The sequence below is a fragment of the Myxine glutinosa genome, chromosome 5 (assembly GCF_964187855.1).
Source record: "Myxine glutinosa chromosome 5, kmMyxGlut1.1, whole genome shotgun sequence".
Taxonomy (NCBI): Eukaryota; Metazoa; Chordata; class Myxini; order Myxiniformes; family Myxinidae; genus Myxine; species Myxine glutinosa.
In genome coordinates, this window is record NC_136265.1 from 153,938,129 (window position 1) to 153,958,965 (window position 20,837).

The 20,837-nt window shown below is 45.5% G+C and overlaps 2 protein-coding genes across 2 annotated transcripts in view; one reads left to right on the forward strand and one right to left on the reverse strand.

The window, feature by feature from the left end:
- The window catches only part of EXD2 (exonuclease 3'-5' domain containing 2), a 115,549-nt gene extending 112,292 nt beyond the window's left edge, over window positions 1–3,257 (forward strand). The window contains 1 exon segment of the mRNA XM_078778897.1: window positions 2,645–3,257. Coding sequence (XP_078635023.1) covers window positions 2,645–2,861 — 217 coding nt within the window. The 3' untranslated portion in view covers window positions 2,862–3,257.
- LOC137416859 (phosphofurin acidic cluster sorting protein 2) overlaps window positions 1–20,837 on the reverse strand; it is a 984,123-nt gene that overhangs the window by 268,993 nt on the left and 694,293 nt on the right. The gene's annotated exons all lie outside the window — the stretch shown is intronic.

Sequence of the window (20,837 nt, forward strand, 5' to 3'; positions counted from 1 at the left end):
AACGCCTACTTGAGGTTGTTTCTGCCAAAGGGGGCAATACCACCTATTAGAGCCAAGGGTGTACTTACTTTTTCCACATGCGAAATTTGCATTTGTTTATTTAAATTATACAATGGACTACAAAATGTAAATGTTTCATGATATTTGTTATATTATATCAGCTTTATCTATCAATATTGTTGCAATGAAGATCAAATAGCTGTATGTTGAAATATGTTGAAAAAGTCAAAAATTTACATGGGGGTGTACTTAATTTTTCACGTGACTGTATATGATGCAAAGATGAACTGATGAACTGATGACCTCTGACCTTTTACCTCTTGATGCCATAATTCATGTAATGTAAAAATGTGATAACTTGAGAACAGATGAAGGGATTTAAATCAAACATGGTACAAGTATGTATACTGATGTAATAATGTGGGTGGAGGCATATCGGTCGATGTCACAACGTCGATGAGTGTCCTAGTTTGGATATACAGTGCATTCAGAAAGTATTCAGACCCCTTCACTTTTTTCACATTTTGTTATGTTGCAGCCTTATGATGAAATCGTTTAAATTCATTTTTTTCCCTCATCAATCTACACTCAATACCCCATAATGAATTATCATTTTAAGGCCATTTTTCCCCACGAGAGCGGGGGTTAGCCTTGCGGTTCCCATGACAATCATGGTTCCCTGTTTGAGGCAATGAATTTATGGCCGGATGCCCTTCCTGACCCCATAATGACGAAGAGAAAACAGGATTTTTGAAAGTCTTGCAAATTTATTAAAAAGAAAAAACTGAAATATCACATTGACATAAGTATTCAGACCCTTAACTCGGTACTTAGTTGAAGCACCTTTGACAGCGATTGCAGCCTCGAGTCTTCTTGGGTATGACACGACAAGCTTTGCACACCTGGATTTGGGGATTTTCTGCCATTCTTCTCTGCAGATCCTCTCAAGCTCTGTCAGGTTGGATTGGGTCCGTTGGTGGACAGCCATTTTCAGGTCTCTCCAGAGATGTTCGATTGGGCTCAAGTCAGGGCTCTGGCTGGGCCACTCAAGGACCTTCACAGAGTTGTCCCTAAGCCACTCCTGCGTTGTCTTGGCTGTGTGCTTCGCGTCATTGTCCTGTTGGAAGGTGAACCTTCGGCCCAGTCTGAGGTCCTGAGCGCTCTGTTTCAGGTTTTCATTAAGGATATCTCTGTACTTTGCTCAGTTCATTGTTCCCTTAACCCTGACCAGTCCCCCAGTCCCTGCTGCTGAAAAACACCCCCACAGCATGAAGCTGCCACCACCATGCTTCACTGTTGGGATGGTATTGGGCAGGTGATCGTTGCCTGGTTTCCTCCAGACATGACACTTAGAATTGAGGCCAAACAGTTCAATCTTGGCTTCATCAGACCACAGAATCTTGTTTCTCACAGTCTGAGAGTCCTTTAGGTGCTTTTTTGCAAACTCCATGTGGGCTTTCATGTGTCTTTCACTGAGGAGAGGCTTCCGTCTGGCCACTCTTCTATAAAGCACAGATCGGTGGAGTGTTGCAGTGATGGTCGTCCTTCTGGAAATTTCTCCCATCTCCACACAGGATCTCTGGAGGTCAGCCAGAGTGACCATCGGGTTCTTGGTCACCTCTCTTACCAAGGCCCTTCTCCCCCGATTGCTCAGTTTGGCCAGGCGGCCAGCTCTGGGAAGAGTCCTGGTTGTTCCAAACTTCTTCCATTTAAGAATTATGGAGGCCACTGTGCTCTTGGGAACCTTCAATGCAGCAGAATTTTTTTTTGTAGGCTTCCCCAGATCTGTGCCTCGACACAATCCTGTCTCTGAGCTCTGCAGGCAGTTCCTTTGCCCTCATGGCTTGGTTTTTGCTTTGATATGCATTGTCAGCTGTGAGACCTTATATCGACAGGTGTGTGCCTTTCCAAATCATGTCCAATCAATTGAATTTACCACAGGTGGACTCCAATCAAGGTGTAGAAACATCTCAAAGATGATCAAGAGAAATGGGACGCACCTGAGATAAATTTCAAGTGTCATAGCAAAGGGTATGAATACTTACGTCAATGTGATATTTCAGTTTTTTCTTTTCAATAAATTTGCAAAACTTTCTAAAATCCCGTTTTCTCTTTGTCATTATGGGGGTATTGAGTGTAGATTGATGAGGGAAGAAAATGAATTTAAACGATTTCAGCATAGGGCTGCAACATAACAAAATGTGAAAAAGGTGTTTGGCGGTTTGGCGGTTTGGTGGTTTGGCGGTTTGGTGTTTGGTGTTTGGTGTTTGGCGGTTTGGTGTTTGGCGCATATCTGAATACTTTCTGAATGCACTGTATCTTACCATGTTTGGTGTTTTTTTGGTGTTTGGTGTTTGGTTTGGTGTTTGGCACATATCTGAATACTTTCTAAATGCACTGTTTCTTACCATGTTTTTTTACTTCCATGATTGGCGGGTCCGATAATGTGACGGCTCTGCAAGAATTGGATACTGTGCAGGTCAAAATGATAAAAGTTATTTGGCAATGGTGTGTGTGAAATAAATTTGCATGAGATTAATGAGACAACCTTGGAGGTACATTATCTGAGACTTTATAATTCTATTGATATTCAAATTATATTCACACCTGACTCAGCTGTTTTGTGTGTTTGCATCTGTTGCAGGATGAGCAATGAGGCATATATTGCACATGGGCCAAAAGTAGTTGAAACCTTTGCTAAAAAAGGACTATGTGGTTTTCTGGAGCTGGAGAAGCGCTGGAGGCAACATTTCCTCGACACTATGGCCCCACAATTTATACCAGACAAATGGTCTCCTACCCACAAGCACAAAAAGATACTTGCCGACGAACAACATACTAAGCAGTGGAGCAACAACTAAGCCATCCATTTTTATTTTAAGGTCGTTACTGTTCGCAAGTCCAATTTCACATGAGCATATGGCTGCACACACAGTGTACAGATAGATCAATGATGTTTTCAAATGTTTTTTTGCAACAAGTTGTGGAAGTCCATGTTGAACTTTGCAACAAGTTCCACATCTTTCATTTTTTCCTTCATATGTTCTCATCCATGTTTCCAATGTGCTTACATGTGAGAGCAATGGCAAATCCTTTACTTTGTGTTCATAAACTCTACTCTCTCATATGACCCTTTCCCATTCTCTTACCATGCTCGCTCCTGTCGTTTATAGTATATGTGCCCATTCAAAACAATCGATGCAAGTGCACTGCAGCTTTCCTCAAGAGCACTCATTAAACTAACTCTTTGCCCCAGCCATACGTGTGTCCACGTTGCAGTTATTGGTGTCCAGAAATGCAAATCTCCTTGTAAATGCAGATGTATGGGTTCACCCTTTCTCCTGCCCCTTGGGCTTTTAACATCTGTCCAACTGTCCCTCTCAACCAGCTTCTTTCTTTTCTTTTCTTTTTTTCCGTAGTTTTACGTGACCACCTCGAGGCACCAAAGTGAGTGCAACAGTTACCCGGAAGATGTCACGGCAGAAAATAAATAAAGACACCAATGTGCCCTTTGACAAGTTCTCGGAGGGCGAAAGCCTTGTTTGAATGCCGAAAAAGTGGCTCATGAAAAATCTTAGTGTAAAAATGTCAGCATGTTTTGTCAAGTACACGTAAATCTGTTTTTAGAAAGCAATTCATCTAGAATCTAGATGTTTGTGTTGTAATGTTTTTAGAACTAGTGAAACTTTTGTCGGTTATGTTACAGGGAAGACTTTTGTTGATTGTGGAGGTTTGCTCGGATGTAAATCAAAGCAAGTTATCTCCTCACCTGTGGAGATTGTGGCATGCAATATGTAGGTAAAACTTCTCAGTTTGAATGGGCAAAGGTGTAGTGTCTTCAGCCACATTCAATTTTTAGGGACTCCAGCATGGAGAAGGTATTGCCAGAAAAAGTTAGACAACAAACCCGATTGAGTGCATTTCACTTTCACCAAGACTGTGGGCCAATCCTTATTTATTTATTTTTAATGGGATATTGCCCACCACAAAGCCTTAGGCCACTCGAGGTGGGGGCTACCAACACAAAAAAAAACAGAAGCAGAACAACCAGTGGCTTGGAATGAAACAAGACAAATGTAGAAAGTTGTCTTCACAGAATAAAAAGGGCTGGGGGGAACGAGCTAGTTTGCTTCGAGACAACAATGACAACCCCCTTTAGTAAAATTTCTTATTACGAGCAACGGTGCCCAGCCTACGGGCGGGGGTTCAATTGGGAGGCCCAAATGAAAAGGCAAAATATGAGAAATTGAAGGCTTTTGTTTTTTTTTAAACGATTTATATAAACATCCGTTAAATCATATCACACGCAAATCATCAAAATCTAAACAGTATCTTTCTATAATTCACCAAATGTCCGTCTGTGTCTGTCCATCCGTTCGAAAGTACCGCAAAAACGGCTGAACCAATCGCAACGATATTTTGGTTGGATATTCCTGGGAGTAAAATAGACTATATTGTTTTTTCAATTTCAGCTTTGGCCTCCAGTATTTTCAGCTTTGGACTCCCGCATAATGTTATTTTCCCGGGTGCCGCACAAACGGCTGCATCGATCGCAACCTGATGAATGAAAACACACAGTTAAAAATAATGACCACCGGACAAAGACCTTTTATAACGACATGAGTTGAATCCTTGCTTGAGAGAATGCCAACCCCCTCGTGTGTTAGTTTGGCGCATGTGTTAGTTTGGCACGTGTTAGTTTGCCGCTTGCGTTAATTTGGCGGATGTGTTTGTTTGGCGGGTGTGTTTGTTTGGCGCATGTGTTTGTTTGGCGCATGTGTTTGTTTGGCGGATGTGTTTGTTTGGCGCATGTGTTTGTTTGGCGGATGTGTGAGTTTAGCGAATGTGTTGGTTTGGCACATGTGTTGGTTTGGCACATGTGTTAGTTTGGCACATGTGTTAGTTTGGCGCTTGTGTTGGTTTGGCGCTTGTGTTAGTTTGGCAGATGTGTTAGTTTGGCGAATGTGTTGGTTTGGCACATGTGTTGGTTTGGCACATGTGTTGGTTTGGCACATGTGTTAGTTTGGCACATGTGTTAGTTTGGCGAATGTGTTGGTTTGGCGCTTGTGTTAGTTTGGCAGATGTGTTAGTTTGGCGAATGTGTTGGTTTGGCACGTGTGTTAGATTGGCGAATGTGTTGGTTTGGCACATGTCTTGGTTTGGCGCATGTGTTGGTTTGGCGCATGTGTGGTTTGGCGCATGTGTTGGTTTGGCGCATGTGTTGGTTTGGCACATGTGTTTGTTTGGCGAATGTCTTGGTTTGGCGCATGTCTTGGTTTGGCGCATGTCTTGGTTTGGCGCATGTCTTGGTTTGGCGCATGTGTTGGTTTGGCGCATGTGTTGGTTTGGCACATGTGTTTGTTTGGCGAATGTGTTGGTTTGGCGCATGTGTAAGTTTGGTGCATGTTAGTTTGGCTCAGGTGTTGGTTTGGAACATGTGTTGGTTTGGCACATGTTTTGTTTTGGCACATGTTGGTTTGGCACGTGTTGGTTTGGCACATGTGTTGGTCTGGCGAATGTGTTGGTTTGGCGCATGTGTTAGTTTGGCGAATATGTTGGTTTCGCACTTGTTGGTTTTGCTAATGTGTTTGTTTGTCGGATGTGTTAATTTGGCGCTTGTGCTGGTTTGGTGTATGTGTTGGTTTGGCGAATGTGTTGGTTTGGCGAATGTGTTGGTTTGGTGCATGTGTTAGTTTGGCTAATATGTTGGTTTGGTGCTTGTGTTCGTTTGCCAAATGTGTTGGTTTGGCGCATGTTTGTTTGGCGAATATGTTGGTTTGGCACATGTGTTGGTTTGGCACTTGTGTTGGTTTGGCTAATATGTTGGTTTGGTGCTTGTGTTCGTTTGCCAAATGTGTTGGTTTGGCACATGTTTGTTTGGCGAATGTGTTGGTTTGGCGCACGTGTTAGTTTGGCGAATGTGTTGGTTTCGCGCATGTTAGTTTGGCGAATATGTTGGTTTGGCGCATGTGTTGGTTTGGCGCATGTGTTGGTTTGGCGCATGAGTTCGTTTGGCGCATGTCTTGGTTTGGCGAATGTGTTGGTTTGGCGCATGTGTTGGTTTCGCGCATGTTAGTTTGGCGAATATGTTGGTTTGGCGCATGTGTTGGTTTGGCGAATGTGTTGGTTTGGCGCATGTCTTGGTTTGGCGAATGTGTTAGTTTGGCGAATGTGTTTGTTTGTCGGATGTGTTAATTTGGTGCTTTTGTTGATTTGGCGCATGAGTTTGTTTGGCGAATATGTTGGTTTGGCGCATGAGTTCGTTTGGCGCATGAGTTCGTTTGGCGCATGAGTTCGTTTGGCGAATGTGTTGGTTTGGCACATGAGTTCGTTTGGCGAATGTGTTGTTTTAGCGCATGTGTTGGTTTAGCACATGTGTTGGTTTGGCGCATGTGTTAGTTTGGCACTTGTGTTACTTTGGCGCTTTTGTTGGTTTGGCGAATGTGTTGGTTTGGCGCATGTGTTAGTTTGGCGCATGTGTTAGTTTGGGGAATGTGTTGGTTTGGCACGTGTTCGTTTGCCGAATGTGTTGGTTTGGAGCTTGCTTTGGTTTGGCGGATGTGTTGGTTTGGCGCTTGTGTTGGTTTCACAGATGTGTTGGTTTTACGCATGTGTTGGTTTGGCGCATGTGTTAGTTTGGCGAATGTGTTTGTTTGTCGGATGTGTTAATTTGGTGCTTTTGTTGATTTGGCGCATGAGTTCGTTTGGCGAATGTGTTGGTTTGGCGCATGTCTTGGTTTGGCGAATGTGTTGGTTTGGCGCATGTGTTAGTTTGGCGAATGTGTTGGTTTCGCGCATGTTAGTTTGGCGAATATGTTGGTTTGGCGCATGTGTTGGTTTGGCGCATGAGTTCGTTTGGCGAATGTGTTGGTTTGGCGCATGTCTTGGTTTGGCGAATGTGTTGGTTTGGCGCATGTGTTAGTTTGGCGAATGTGTTGGTTTCGCGCATGTTAGTTTGGCGAATATGTTGGTTTGGCGCATGTGTTGGTTTGGCGCATGAGTTCGTTTGGCGAATGTGTTGGTTTGGCGCATGTCTTGGTTTGGCGAATGTGTTGGTTTGGCGCATGTGTTGGTTTGGCGAATGTGTTAGTTTGGCGAATGTGTTTGTTTGTCGGATGTGTTAATTTGGTGCTTTTGTTGATTTGGCGCATGAGTTTGTTTGGCGAATATGTTGGTTTGGCGCATGAGTTCGTTTGGCGCATGAGTTCGTTTGGCGAATGTGTTGGTTTGGCACATGAGTTCGTTTGGCGAATGTGTTGTTTTGGCGCATGTGTTGGTTTAGCGCATGTGTTGGTTTGGCGCATGTGTTAGTTTGGCACTTGTGTTACTTTGGCGCTTTTGTTGGTTTGGCGAATGTGTTGGTTTGGCGCATGTGTTAGTTTGGCGCATGTGTTAGTTTGGGGAATGTGTTGGTTTGGCACGTGTTCGTTTGCCGAATGTGTTGATTTGGAGCTTGCTTTGGTTTGGCGGATGTGTTGGTTTGGCGCTTGTGTTGGTTTCACAGATGTGTTGGTTTTACGCATGTGTTGGTTTGGCGCATGTTAGTTTGGCGGATGTGTTAGTTTGGCGGATGTGTTAGTTTGGCGGATGTGTTAGTTTGGCGGATGTGTTAGTTTGGCGGATGTGTTGGTTTGGCGGATGTGTTTGTTTGGCGAATGTGTTGGTTTGGCGGATGTGTTGGTTTGGCGGATGTGTTTGTTTGGCGAATGTGTTGGTTTGGCGAATGTGTTGGTTTGGCGAATGTGTTGGTTTGGCGGATGTGTTGGTTTGGCGAATGTGTTGGTTTGGCGAATGTGTTGGTTTGGCGAATGTGTTGGTTTGGCGAATGTGTTGGTTTGGCGAATGTGTTGGTTTGGCGAATGTGTTGGTTTGGCGGATGTGTTGGTTTGGCGGATGTGTTTGTTTGGCACATGAGTTCGTTTGGTGAATGTGTTGGTTTGGCACATGTGTTGGTTTGGCGCATCTGTTAGTTGAGCGAATGTGTTGCTTTGGCGCACGTGTTAGTTCGGCGAATGTGTTGGTTCGGCACATGGGTTGGTTTGGCGCATGTGTTGGTTTGGCGCATGTGTAAGTTTGGTGCATGTTAGTTTGGCTCAGGTGTTGGTTTGGAACATGTGTTGGTCTGGCGAATGTGTTGGTTTGGCGCATGTGTTAGTTTGGCGAATATGTTGGTTTCGCACTTGTTGGTTTGGTGGATGTGTTTGCTTGGCGGACGTGTTTGTTTGGCGGACGTGTTTGTTTGGCGGACGTGTTTGTTTGGCGGACGTGTTTGTTTGGCGGACGTGTTTGTTTGGCGGACGTGTTTGTTTGGCGGACGTGTTTGTTTGGCGGACGTGTTTGTTTGGCGGACGTGTTTGTTTGGCGGACGTGTTGGTTTGGCGAATATGTTGGTTTGGCGAATATGTTGGTTTGGCAATTGTGTTGGTTTGGCGAATGTGTTAGTTTGGCGAATATGTTGGTTTGGCACATGTGTTGGTTTGGCGCATGTGTTAGTTTGGCGAATGTGTTGGTGTGGCACACGAGTTCGTTTGGCGAATGTATTAGTTTGGCGAATGTGTTTGTTTGGCGAATGTGTTTGTTTGTCGTATGTGTTAATTTGGCGCTTGTGTTGGTTTTGTGCATGTGTTGGTTTGGCGAATGTGTTGGTTCGGCGGATGTGTTAGTTTGGCGGATGTGTTTGTTTTGGCACATGTGTTAGTTTGGCGAATGTGTTGGTTTGGCGCATGTGTCTGTTTGGCGGATATGTTGGTTTGGCGAATGTGTTAGTTTGGCACATGTGTTGGTTTGGCGCATGTGTTAGTTTGGCGAATGTGTTGGTTTGGCACACGAGTTCGTTTGGCGAATGTGTTGGTTTGGGGCATGTCTTGGTTTGGCGAATATGTTGGTTTGGCGCATGTGTTGGTTTGGCGAATGTATTAGTTTGGCGAATGTGTTTGTTTGGCGAATGTGTTTGTTTGTCGTATGTGTTAATTTGGCGCTTGTGTTGGTTTGGTGCATGTGTTGGTTTGGCGAATGTGTTGGTTCGGCGCACGTGTTGGTTCGGCACATGTTGGTTTGGCGAATGTGTTGGTTTGGCACGTGTTGGTTTGGCGCATGTGTTGGTTTGGCGCATGTGTTGGTTTGGCGCATGTGTTGGTTTGGCGAATGTGTTGGTTTGGCGAATGTGTTGGATTGGCGTATTTGTTAGTTTGGCGAATGTGTTGGTTCGGCGCATGTGTTAGTTTGGCACTTGTGTTAGTTTGTCAAATGTGTTGGTTTGGCGCTTGTGTAAGTTTGGCGCATGTGTTAGTTTGGGGAATGTGTTGGTTTGGCACATGTGTTGGTTTAGCGAATGTGTTGGTTCGGCGCATGTGTTAGTTTGGCGAATGTGTTGGTTTGGCGCTTGTGTTGGTTTGGCGCTTGTGTTGGTTTGGCGCTTGTGTTGGTTTGGCGCTTGTGTTGGTTTGGCGAATGTGTTGGTTTGGCACGTGTTAGTTTGGTGGATGTGTTAGTTTGGCACTTGTGTTGGTTTCACGGATGTGTTGGTTTTACGCATGTGTTGGTTTGGCGCATGTGTTAGTTTGGCGGATGTGTTAGTTTGGCTGATGTGTTAGTTTGGCGGATGTGTTTGTTTTGGCACATGTGTTAGTTTGGCGAATGTGTTGGTTTGGCGGATGTGTCTGTTTGGCGGATATGTCGGTTTGGCGGATATGTTGGTTTGGCGGATATGTTGGTTTGGCGGATATGTTGGTTTGGCGAATGTGTTCGTTTGGCGAATGTGTTGGTTTGGAGCTTGTTTTCGTTTGGCGGATGTGTCGGTTTGGCGCATGTGTCGGTTTGGCGCATGTGTCGGTTTGGCGCATGTGTCGGTTTGGAGAATGTGTTGGTTTGGCACATGTGTTGGTTTGGCACATGTGTTGGTTTGGCGAATGTGTTGGTTTGGCGCATGTGTTGGTTTGGCGCATCTGTTAGTTTAGCGAATGTGTTGCTTTGGCGCACGTGTTAGTTTGGCGAATGTGTTGGTTCGGCACATGTGTTAGTTTGGCGAATGTGTTGTTTTGGTGAATGTGTTGGTTTGGCGCATGTGTTAGTTTGGTGGATATGTTGGTTTGGCGTTTGTGTAAGTTTGGCGGATGTGTTGGTTTGGCGCATGTGTTTGTTTGGCGAATGTGTTTGTTTCGCGCATGTTAGTTTGGCGAATATGTTGGTTTGGCACATGTGTTGGTTTGGCGCATGTGTTGGTTTGGTGAATGTGTTGGTTTGGCACATGAGTTCGTTTGGCGAATGTGTTTGTTTCGCGCATGTTAGTTTGGCGAATATGTTGGTTTGGCACATGTGTTGGTTTGGCGAATGTGTTAGTTTGGCGAATGTGTTGGTTTGGCGAATGTGTTGGTTTGGCGCATGTGTTGGTTTGGCGCATGTGTTGGTTTGGGGAATGTGTTGGTTTGGCGCATATCTTGGTTTGGCGAATGTGTTTGTTTGGCGGATGTGTTTGTTTGGCGGATGTGTTTGTTTGGCGGATGTGTTTGTTTGGCGGATGTGTTTGTTTGGCGGATGTGTTTGTTTGGCGGATGTGTTTGTTTGGCGGATGTGTTAGTTTGGCGAATGTGTTGGTTTGGAGCTTGTTTTCGTTTGGCGGATGTGTCGGTTTGGCGAATGTGTTGGTTTGGCACATGTGTTGGTTTGGCGCATCTGTTAGTTGAGCGAATGTGTTGCTTTGGCACACATGTTAGTTTGGCGAATGTGTTGGTTCGGCACATGTGTTGGTTTGGCGCATGTGTTGGTTTGGTGCATGTGTTGGTTTGGCACATGTTTGTTTGGCGAATGTGTTTGTTTGGCACATGTGTTGGTTTGGCACATGTTGGTTTGGCACATGTGTTGGTCTGGCGAATGTGTTGGTTTGGCGCATGTGTTGGTTTGGCACGTGTTGGTCTGGCGAATATGTTGGTTTCGCACTTGTTGGTTTGGCGAATGTGTTGGTTTGGCACATGTGTTCGTTTGGCGAATATGTTGGTTTGGCGCATGTGTTGATTTGGCGCATGTGTTTGTTTGTCGGATGTGTTAATTTGGCGCTTGTGCTGGTTTGGTGCATGTGTTGGTTTGGCGAATATGTTGGTTTGGTGCATGTGTTGGTTTGGCACTTGTGTTGGTTTGGCACATGTGTTGGTTTGGCACATGTGTTGGTTTGGCACATGTGTTGGTTTGGCGAATGTTGGTTTGGCGCACGTGTTAGTTTGGCGAATATGTTGGTTTGGCGAATGTGTTTGTTTCACGCATGTTAGTTTGGCGAATATGTTGATTTGGCGCATGTGTTGGTTTGGCGCATGAGTTCGTTTGGCAAATGTGTTGGTTTGGCGCATGTCTTGGTTTGGCGAATGTGTTGGTTTGGCGCATGTGTTGGTTTGGCGAATGTGTTGGTTTGGCGCATGAGTTCGTTTGGCGAATGTGTTGGTTTGGCACGTGTTAGTTTGGCGAATGTGTTGGTTTGGAGCTTGTTTCGTTTGGCGGATGTGTCGGTTTGGTACATGTGTCGGTTTGGCGCACGTGTTGGTTTGGTGCACGTGTTGGTTTGGCGCATCTGTTCGTTTGGCACATGTGTTGGTTTGGCACATGTGTTGGTTTGGCACATGTGTTAGTTTGGTGGATATGTTGGTTTGGCGCATGTGTTAGTTTCGCGAATGTGTTGGTTTGGCACATGTGTTGGTTTGGCACATGTGTTAGTTTCACGGATGTGTTGGTTTGGCACATGTGTTGGTTTGGCGCATGTGTTAGTTTAGCGAATGTGTTGGTTTGGCGCATGTGTTAGTTTGGCGAATGTGTTGGTTCGGCACATGAGTTAGTTTGGCGAATGTTTTGGTTCGGCACATGTGTTAGTTTGGCGAATGTGTTGTTTTGGTGAATGTGTTGGTTTGGCGCATGTACTAGTTTGGTGAATATGTTGGTTTGGCCCATGTGTTGGTTTGGCCCATGTGTTGGTTTGGCGAATGTGTTAGTTTGGCGAATGTGTTGGTTTGGCGCATGTGTTGGTTTGGCGCATGTGTTGGTTTGGCGCATGTGTTGGTTTGGCGCATGTGTTGGTTTGGCACATGAGTTCGTTTGGCGGATGTGTTTGTTTGGCGGATGTGTTTGTTTGGCGGATGTGTTTGTTTGGCGGATGTGTTTGTTTGGCACATGTGTTGGTTTGGCACATGTGTTGGTTTGGCGCATGTGTTAGTTTGGCGAATATGTTGGTTTGGCAATTGTGTTGGTTTGGCGAATGTGTTAGTTTGGCGAATGTGTTGGTTCGGCGCATGTGTTAGTTTGGCGGATGTGTTAGTTTGGCTGATGTGTTAGTTTGGCGGATGTGTTTGTTTTGGCACATGTGTTAGTTTGGCGAATGTGTTGGTTTGGCGGATGTGTCTGTTTGGCGGATATGTCGGTTTGGCGGATATGTTGGTTTGGCGGATATGTTGGTTTGGCGGATATGTTGGTTTGGCGAATGTGTTCGTTTGGCGAATGTGTTGGTTTGGAGCTTGTTTTCGTTTGGCGGATGTGTCGGTTTGGCGCATGTGTCGGTTTGGCGCATGTGTCGGTTTGGCGCATGTGTCGGTTTGGAGAATGTGTTGGTTTGGCACATGTGTTGGTTTGGCACATGTGTTGGTTTGGCGAATGTGTTGGTTTGGCGCATGTGTTGGTTTGGCGCATCTGTTAGTTTAGCGAATGTGTTGCTTTGGCGCACGTGTTAGTTTGGCGAATGTGTTGGTTCGGCACATGTGTTAGTTTGGCGAATGTGTTGTTTTGGTGAATGTGTTGGTTTGGCGCATGTGTTAGTTTGGTGGATATGTTGGTTTGGCGTTTGTGTAAGTTTGGCGGATGTGTTGGTTTGGCGCATGTGTTTGTTTGGCGAATGTGTTTGTTTCGCGCATGTTAGTTTGGCGAATATGTTGGTTTGGCACATGTGTTGGTTTGGCGCATGTGTTGGTTTGGTGAATGTGTTGGTTTGGCACATGAGTTCGTTTGGCGAATGTGTTTGTTTCGCGCATGTTAGTTTGGCGAATATGTTGGTTTGGCACATGTGTTGGTTTGGCGAATGTGTTAGTTTGGCGAATGTGTTGGTTTGGCGAATGTGTTGGTTTGGCGCATGTGTTGGTTTGGCGCATGTGTTGGTTTGGGGAATGTGTTGGTTTGGCGCATATCTTGGTTTGGCGAATGTGTTTGTTTGGCGGATGTGTTTGTTTGGCGGATGTGTTTGTTTGGCGGATGTGTTTGTTTGGCGGATGTGTTTGTTTGGCGGATGTGTTTGTTTGGCGGATGTGTTAGTTTGGCGAATGTGTTGGTTTGGAGCTTGTTTTCGTTTGGCGGATGTGTCGGTTTGGCGAATGTGTTGGTTTGGCACATGTGTTGGTTTGGCGCATCTGTTAGTTGAGCGAATGTGTTGCTTTGGCACACATGTTAGTTTGGCGAATGTGTTGGTTCGGCACATGTGTTGGTTTGGCGCATGTGTTGGTTTGGTGCATGTGTTGGTTTGGCACATGTTTGTTTGGCGAATGTGTTTGTTTGGCACATGTGTTGGTTTGGCACATGTTGGTTTGGCACATGTGTTGGTCTGGCGAATGTGTTGGTTTGGCGCATGTGTTGGTTTGGCACGTGTTGGTCTGGCGAATATGTTGGTTTCGCACTTGTTGGTTTGGCGAATGTGTTGGTTTGGCACATGTGTTCGTTTGGCGAATATGTTGGTTTGGCGCATGTGTTGATTTGGCGCATGTGTTTGTTTGTCGGATGTGTTAATTTGGCGCTTGTGCTGGTTTGGTGCATGTGTTGGTTTGGCGAATATGTTGGTTTGGTGCATGTGTTGGTTTGGCACTTGTGTTGGTTTGGCACATGTGTTGGTTTGGCACATGTGTTGGTTTGGCACATGTGTTGGTTTGGCGAATGTTGGTTTGGCGCACGTGTTAGTTTGGCGAATATGTTGGTTTGGCGAATGTGTTTGTTTCACGCATGTTAGTTTGGCGAATATGTTGATTTGGCGCATGTGTTGGTTTGGCGCATGAGTTCGTTTGGCAAATGTGTTGGTTTGGCGCATGTCTTGGTTTGGCGAATGTGTTGGTTTGGCGCATGTGTTGGTTTGGCGAATGTGTTGGTTTGGCGCATGAGTTCGTTTGGCGAATGTGTTGGTTTGGCACGTGTTAGTTTGGCGAATGTGTTGGTTTGGAGCTTGTTTCGTTTGGCGGATGTGTCGGTTTGGTACATGTGTCGGTTTGGCGCACGTGTTGGTTTGGTGCACGTGTTGGTTTGGCGCATCTGTTCGTTTGGCACATGTGTTGGTTTGGCACATGTGTTGGTTTGGCACATGTGTTAGTTTGGTGGATATGTTGGTTTGGCGCATGTGTTAGTTTCGCGAATGTGTTGGTTTGGCACATGTGTTGGTTTGGCACATGTGTTAGTTTCACGGATGTGTTGGTTTGGCACATGTGTTGGTTTGGCGCATGTGTTAGTTTAGCGAATGTGTTGGTTTGGCGCATGTGTTAGTTTGGCGAATGTGTTGGTTCGGCACATGAGTTAGTTTGGCGAATGTTTTGGTTCGGCACATGTGTTAGTTTGGCGAATGTGTTGTTTTGGTGAATGTGTTGGTTTGGCGCATGTACTAGTTTGGTGAATATGTTGGTTTGGCCCATGTGTTGGTTTGGCCCATGTGTTGGTTTGGCGAATGTGTTAGTTTGGCGAATGTGTTGGTTTGGCGCATGTGTTGGTTTGGCGCATGTGTTGGTTTGGCGCATGTGTTGGTTTGGCGCATGTGTTGGTTTGGCACATGAGTTCGTTTGGCGGATGTGTTTGTTTGGCGGATGTGTTTGTTTGGCGGATGTGTTTGTTTGGCGGATGTGTTTGTTTGGCACATGTGTTGGTTTGGCACATGTGTTGGTTTGGCGCATGTGTTAGTTTGGCGAATATGTTGGTTTGGCAATTGTGTTGGTTTGGCGAATGTGTTAGTTTGGCGAATGTGTTGGTTCGGCGCATTATGTTAGTTTGGCACTTTTGTTAGTTTGGCAAATGTGTTGGTTTGGCGAATGTGTTGGTTTGGCGAATGTGTTGGTTTGGCACATGTGTTGGTTTGGCGCATGTGTTAGTTTAGCGAATGTGTTGGTTTGGCGCTTGTGTTGGTTTGGCGAATGTGTTGGTTTGGCGCTTGTGTAAGTTTGGCGCATGTGTTAGTTTAGCGAATGTGTTGGTTTGGCGCTTGTGTTGGTTTGGCGAATGTGTTGGTTTAGCGAATGTGTTGGTTCGGCACATGTGTTAGTTTGGCACTTGTGTTACTTTGGCGAATGTGTTGGTTTGGCGCTTGTGTTGGTTTGGCGCTTGTGTTGGTTTGGCGCTTGTGTTGGTTTGGCGCTTGTGTTGGTTTGGCGCTTGTGTTGGTTTGGCGAATGTGTTGGTTTGGCGCATGTGTTAGTTTGGCGCATTTGTTCGTTTGGGGAATGTGTTGGTTTGGCACGTGTTAGTTTGGTGGATGTGTTAGTTTGGCGCTTGTGTTGGTTTCACGGATGTGTTGGTTTTACGCATGTGTTGGTATGGCGGATGTGTTTGTTTGGCGGATGTGTTTGTTTGGCGGATGTGTTTGTTTGGCGGATGTGTTTGTTTGGCGGATGTGTTTGTTTGGCGGATGTGTTAGTTTGGCGAATGTGTTGGTTTGGAGCTTGTTTTCGTTTGGCGGATGTGTCGGTTTGGCGAATGTGTTGGTTTGGCACATGTGTTGGTTTGGCGCATCTGTTAGTTGAGCGAATGTGTTGCTTTGGCACACATGTTAGTTTGGCGAATGTGTTGGTTCGGCACATGTGTTGGTTTGGCGCATGTGTTGGTTTGGTGCATGTGTTGGTTTGGCACATGTTTGTTTGGCGAATGTGTTTGTTTGGCACATGTGTTGGTTTGGCACATGTTGGTTTGGCACATGTGTTGGTCTGGCGAATGTGTTGGTTTGGCGCATGTGTTGGTTTGGCACGTGTTGGTCTGGCGAATATGTTGGTTTCGCACTTGTTGGTTTGGCGAATGTGTTGGTTTGGCACATGTGTTCGTTTGGCGAATATGTTGGTTTGGCGCATGTGTTGATTTGGCGCATGTGTTTGTTTGTCGGATGTGTTAATTTGGCGCTTGTGCTGGTTTGGTGCATGTGTTGGTTTGGCGAATATGTTGGTTTGGTGCATGTGTTGGTTTGGCACTTGTGTTGGTTTGGCACATGTGTTGGTTTGGCACATGTGTTGGTTTGGCACATGTGTTGGTTTGGCGAATGTTGGTTTGGCGCACGTGTTAGTTTGGCGAATATGTTGGTTTGGCGAATGTGTTTGTTTCACGCATGTTAGTTTGGCGAATATGTTGATTTGGCGCATGTGTTGGTTTGGCGCATGAGTTCGTTTGGCAAATGTGTTGGTTTGGCGCATGTCTTGGTTTGGCGAATGTGTTGGTTTGGCGCATGTGTTGGTTTGGCGAATGTGTTGGTTTGGCGCATGAGTTCGTTTGGCGAATGTGTTGGTTTGGCACGTGTTAGTTTGGCGAATGTGTTGGTTTGGAGCTTGTTTCGTTTGGCGGATGTGTCGGTTTGGTACATGTGTCGGTTTGGCGCACGTGTTGGTTTGGTGCACGTGTTGGTTTGGCGCATCTGTTCGTTTGGCACATGTGTTGGTTTGGCACATGTGTTGGTTTGGCACATGTGTTAGTTTGGTGGATATGTTGGTTTGGCGCATGTGTTAGTTTCGCGAATGTGTTGGTTTGGCACATGTGTTGGTTTGGCACATGTGTTAGTTTCACGGATGTGTTGGTTTGGCACATGTGTTGGTTTGGCGCATGTGTTAGTTTAGCGAATGTGTTGGTTTGGCGCATGTGTTAGTTTGGCGAATGTGTTGGTTCGGCACATGAGTTAGTTTGGCGAATGTTTTGGTTCGGCACATGTGTTAGTTTGGCGAATGTGTTGTTTTGGTGAATGTGTTGGTTTGGCGCATGTACTAGTTTGGTGAATATGTTGGTTTGGCCCATGTGTTGGTTTGGCCCATGTGTTGGTTTGGCGAATGTGTTAGTTTGGCGAATGTGTTGGTTTGGCGCATGTGTTGGTTTGGCGCATGTGTTGGTTTGGCGCATGTGTTGGTTTGGCGCATGTGTTGGTTTGGCACATGAGTTCGTTTGGCGGATGTGTTTGTTTGGCGGATGTGTTTGTTTGGCGGATGTGTTTGTTTGGCGGATGTGTTTGTTTGGCACATGTGTTGGTTTGGCACATGTGTTGGTTTGGCGCATGTGTTAGTTTGGCGAATATGTTGGTTTGGCAATTGTGTTGGTTTGGCGAATGTGTTAGTTTGGCGAATGTGTTGGTTCGGCGCATTATGTTAGTTTGGCACTTTTGTTAGTTTGGCAAATGTGTTGGTTTGGCGAATGTGTTGGTTTGGCGAATGTGTTGGTTTGGCACATGTGTTGGTTTGGCGCATGTGTTAGTTTAGCGAATGTGTTGGTTTGGCGCTTGTGTTGGTTTGGCGAATGTGTTGGTTTGGCGCTTGTGTAAGTTTGGCGCATGTGTTAGTTTAGCGAATGTGTTGGTTTGGCGCTTGTGTTGGTTTGGCGAATGTGTTGGTTTAGCGAATGTGTTGGTTCGGCACATGTGTTAGTTTGGCACTTGTGTTACTTTGGCGAATGTGTTGGTTTGGCGCTTGTGTTGGTTTGGCGCTTGTGTTGGTTTGGCGCTTGTGTTGGTTTGGCGCTTGTGTTGGTTTGGCGCTTGTGTTGGTTTGGCGAATGTGTTGGTTTGGCGCATGTGTTAGTTTGGCGCATTTGTTCGTTTGGGGAATGTGTTGGTTTGGCACGTGTTAGTTTGGTGGATGTGTTAGTTTGGCGCTTGTGTTGGTTTCACGGATGTGTTGGTTTTACGCATGTGTTGGTATGGCGCATGTGTTAGTTTGGCGGATGTGTTGGTTTGGCGCATGTGTTGGTTTGGCGAATGTGTTGGTTTCGTGCATGTGTTAGTTTGGCGAATATGTTGGTTTGGCGCATATGTTGGTTTGGCGAATGTGTTTGTTTGTCAGAGGTGTTAATTTGGCGCTTGTGCTGGTTTGGCGCATGTGTTGGTTTGGCGAATATGTTGGTTTGACGCTTGTGTTGGTTTGCCAAATGTGTTGGTTTGGCGCATGTGTTAGTTTGGCGAATGTATTTGTTTGTCGGATGTGTTAATTTGGCGCTTGTGCTGGTTTGGCGCATGTGTTGGTTTGGTGCATGTGTTAGTTTGGCGAATATGTTTGTTTGGCGCTTGTGTTGGTTTGCCAAATGTGTTGGTTTGGCGCATGTGTTGGTTTGGCAAATATGTTGGTTTGGCACATGTGTTGGTTTGGCACATGTGTTGGTTTGGCACATGTGTTGGTTTGGCGCATGTGTTGGTTTGGCGCATGTGTTGGTTTGGCGCATGTGTTGGTTTGGCGCATGTGTTGGTTTGGCGCATGTGTTGGTTTGGTGCATGTGTTGGTTTGGCGCATGTGTTAGTTTGGCGAATGTGTTGTTTTGGTGAATGTGTTAGTTTGGCGAATGTGTTGGTTCGGCGCATTATGTTAGTTTGGCACTTGTGTTAGTTTGGCGAATGTGTTGGTTTGGCGAATGTGTTGGTTTGGCGAATGTGTTGGTTTGGCGCATGTGTTAGTTTAGCGAATGTGTTCGTTTGGCGCATGTGTTAGTTTGGCGAATGTGTTGGTTCGGCACATGTGTTAGTTTGGCGAATGTGTTGTTTTGGTGAATGTGTTGGTTTGGCGCATGTGTTGGTTTGGTGAATTTGTTGGTTTGGCGTTTGTGTAAGTTTGGCGGATGTGTTGGTTTGGCGCATGTGTTTGTTTGGCGGATGTGTTTGTTTGGCGGATGTGTTTGTTTGGCGGATGTGTTCGTTTGGTGCATGTGTTAGTTTGGCGCATGTGTTGGTTGGCGAATGTGTTGGGTTGGCACATGTGTTCGTTTGGCGAATGTGTTCGTTTGGCGCATGTCTTGGTTTGGCGAATATGTTGGTTTGGCGCATGTGTTACAAATACATTGTTACAAATACATTACAAATACATTGTTACAAATACATGTTACAAATACATGTTACAAATACATGTTACAAATACAAATACAAATGCATGTTACAAATACAACACAAATACAAACAAATACATTCGCAAACAAATACATTTGGCGCATGTGTTGGTTTGGCGAATGTGTTCGTTTGGCGAATGTGTTTGTTTGTCGGAGGTGTTAATTTGGCGCTTGTGCTGGTTTGGCGCATGTTGGTTTGGCGAATGTGTTGGTTTCGTGCATGTGTTAGTTTGGCGAATATGTTGGTTTGGCGCTTGTGTTGGTTTGGCGCATGTGTTGGTTTGGCGCATGTGTTGGTTTGGCGAATGTATTTGTTTGTCGGATGTGTTAATTTGGCGCTTGTGCTGGTTTGGCGCATGTGTTGGTTTGACGCATGTGTTGGTTTGGCGACTGTGTTGGTTTGGTGCATTTGTTAGTTTGGCGAATGTGTTGGTTTGGCGCTTGTGTTGGTTTGGCGGATGTGTTTGGCGGATGTGTTTGTTTGGCGGATGTGTTTGTTTGGCGTGTGTGTTTGTTTGGCGTGTGTGTTCGTTTGGCGTGTGTGTTCGTTTGGCGCATGTGTTAGTTTGGCGCATGTGTTAGTTTAGCGAATGTGTTGGTTTGGCGCATGTGTTAGTTTGGCGAATGTGTTGGTTCGGCACTTGTGTTAGTTTGGTGAATGTGTTGTTTTGGTGAATGTGTTGGTTTGGCGCATGTGTTTGTTTGGCGGATGTGTTTGTTTGGCGGATGTGTTTGTTTGGTGGGTGTGTTTGTTTGGCGTGTGTGTTTGTTTGGCGTGTGTGTTTGTTTGGCGTGTGTGTTTGTTTGGCGTGTGTGTTTGTTTGGCGTGTGTGTTTGTTTGGCGTGTGTGTTCGTTTGGCGTGTGTGTGCGTTTGGCGCATGTGTTAGTTTGGCGAATGTGTTGGTTTGGCACATGTGTTCGTTTGGCGAATGTGTTCGTTTGGCGCATGTGTTCGTTTGGCGAATGTGTTGGTTTGGCACATGTGTTCGTTTGGCGAATGTGTTCGTTTGGCGAATGTGTTCGTTTGGCGCATGTGTTGGTTTGGCGAATGTGTTGGTTTGGCGAATGTGTTAGTTTGGTGAATGTGTTGGTTTTGCGAATGTGTTTGTTTGTCGGATGTGTTAATTTGGCACATGTGTTGGTTTAGCGAATGTGTTGGTTCGGTTCATGTGTTAGTTTGGCACTTGTGTTACTTTGGTGAATGTGTTGATTTGGCGCTTGTATTGGTTTGGCGAATGTGTTGGTTTGGCGCAGGTGTTAGTTTGGCGAATGTGTTGGTTTGGCACGTGTTAGTTTGGCGAATGTGTTGGTTTGGAGCTTGTTTTGGTTTGGCGGATGTGTTGGTTTTACGGATGTGTTGGTTTGGCGCATGTGTTGGTTTGGCGCATGTGTTGGTTTCGCAAATGTGTTGGTTCGGTGCATGTTTTAGCTTGGCGCATGTGTTAGTTTGGGGAATGTGTTGGTTTGGCACATGTGTTGGTTTAGCGAATGTGTTGGTTCGGCGCATGTGTTAGTTTGGCGAATGTGTTGGTTTGGCGAATGTGTTGGTTTGGCACATGTGTTAGTTTGGTGAATATGTTGGTTTGGCGTTTGTGTAAGTTTGGCGGATGTGTTGGTTTGGCGCATGTGTTTGTTTGGCGGATGTGTTTGTTTGGTGGATGTGTTCGGTGGTGCATGTGTTAGTTTGGCACATGTGTTGGTTTGGCGAATGTGTTCGTTTGGCGCATGTGTTGGTTTGGCGAATGTGTTAGTTTGGCGAATGTGTTAGTTTGGCGAATGTGTTAGTTTTGGC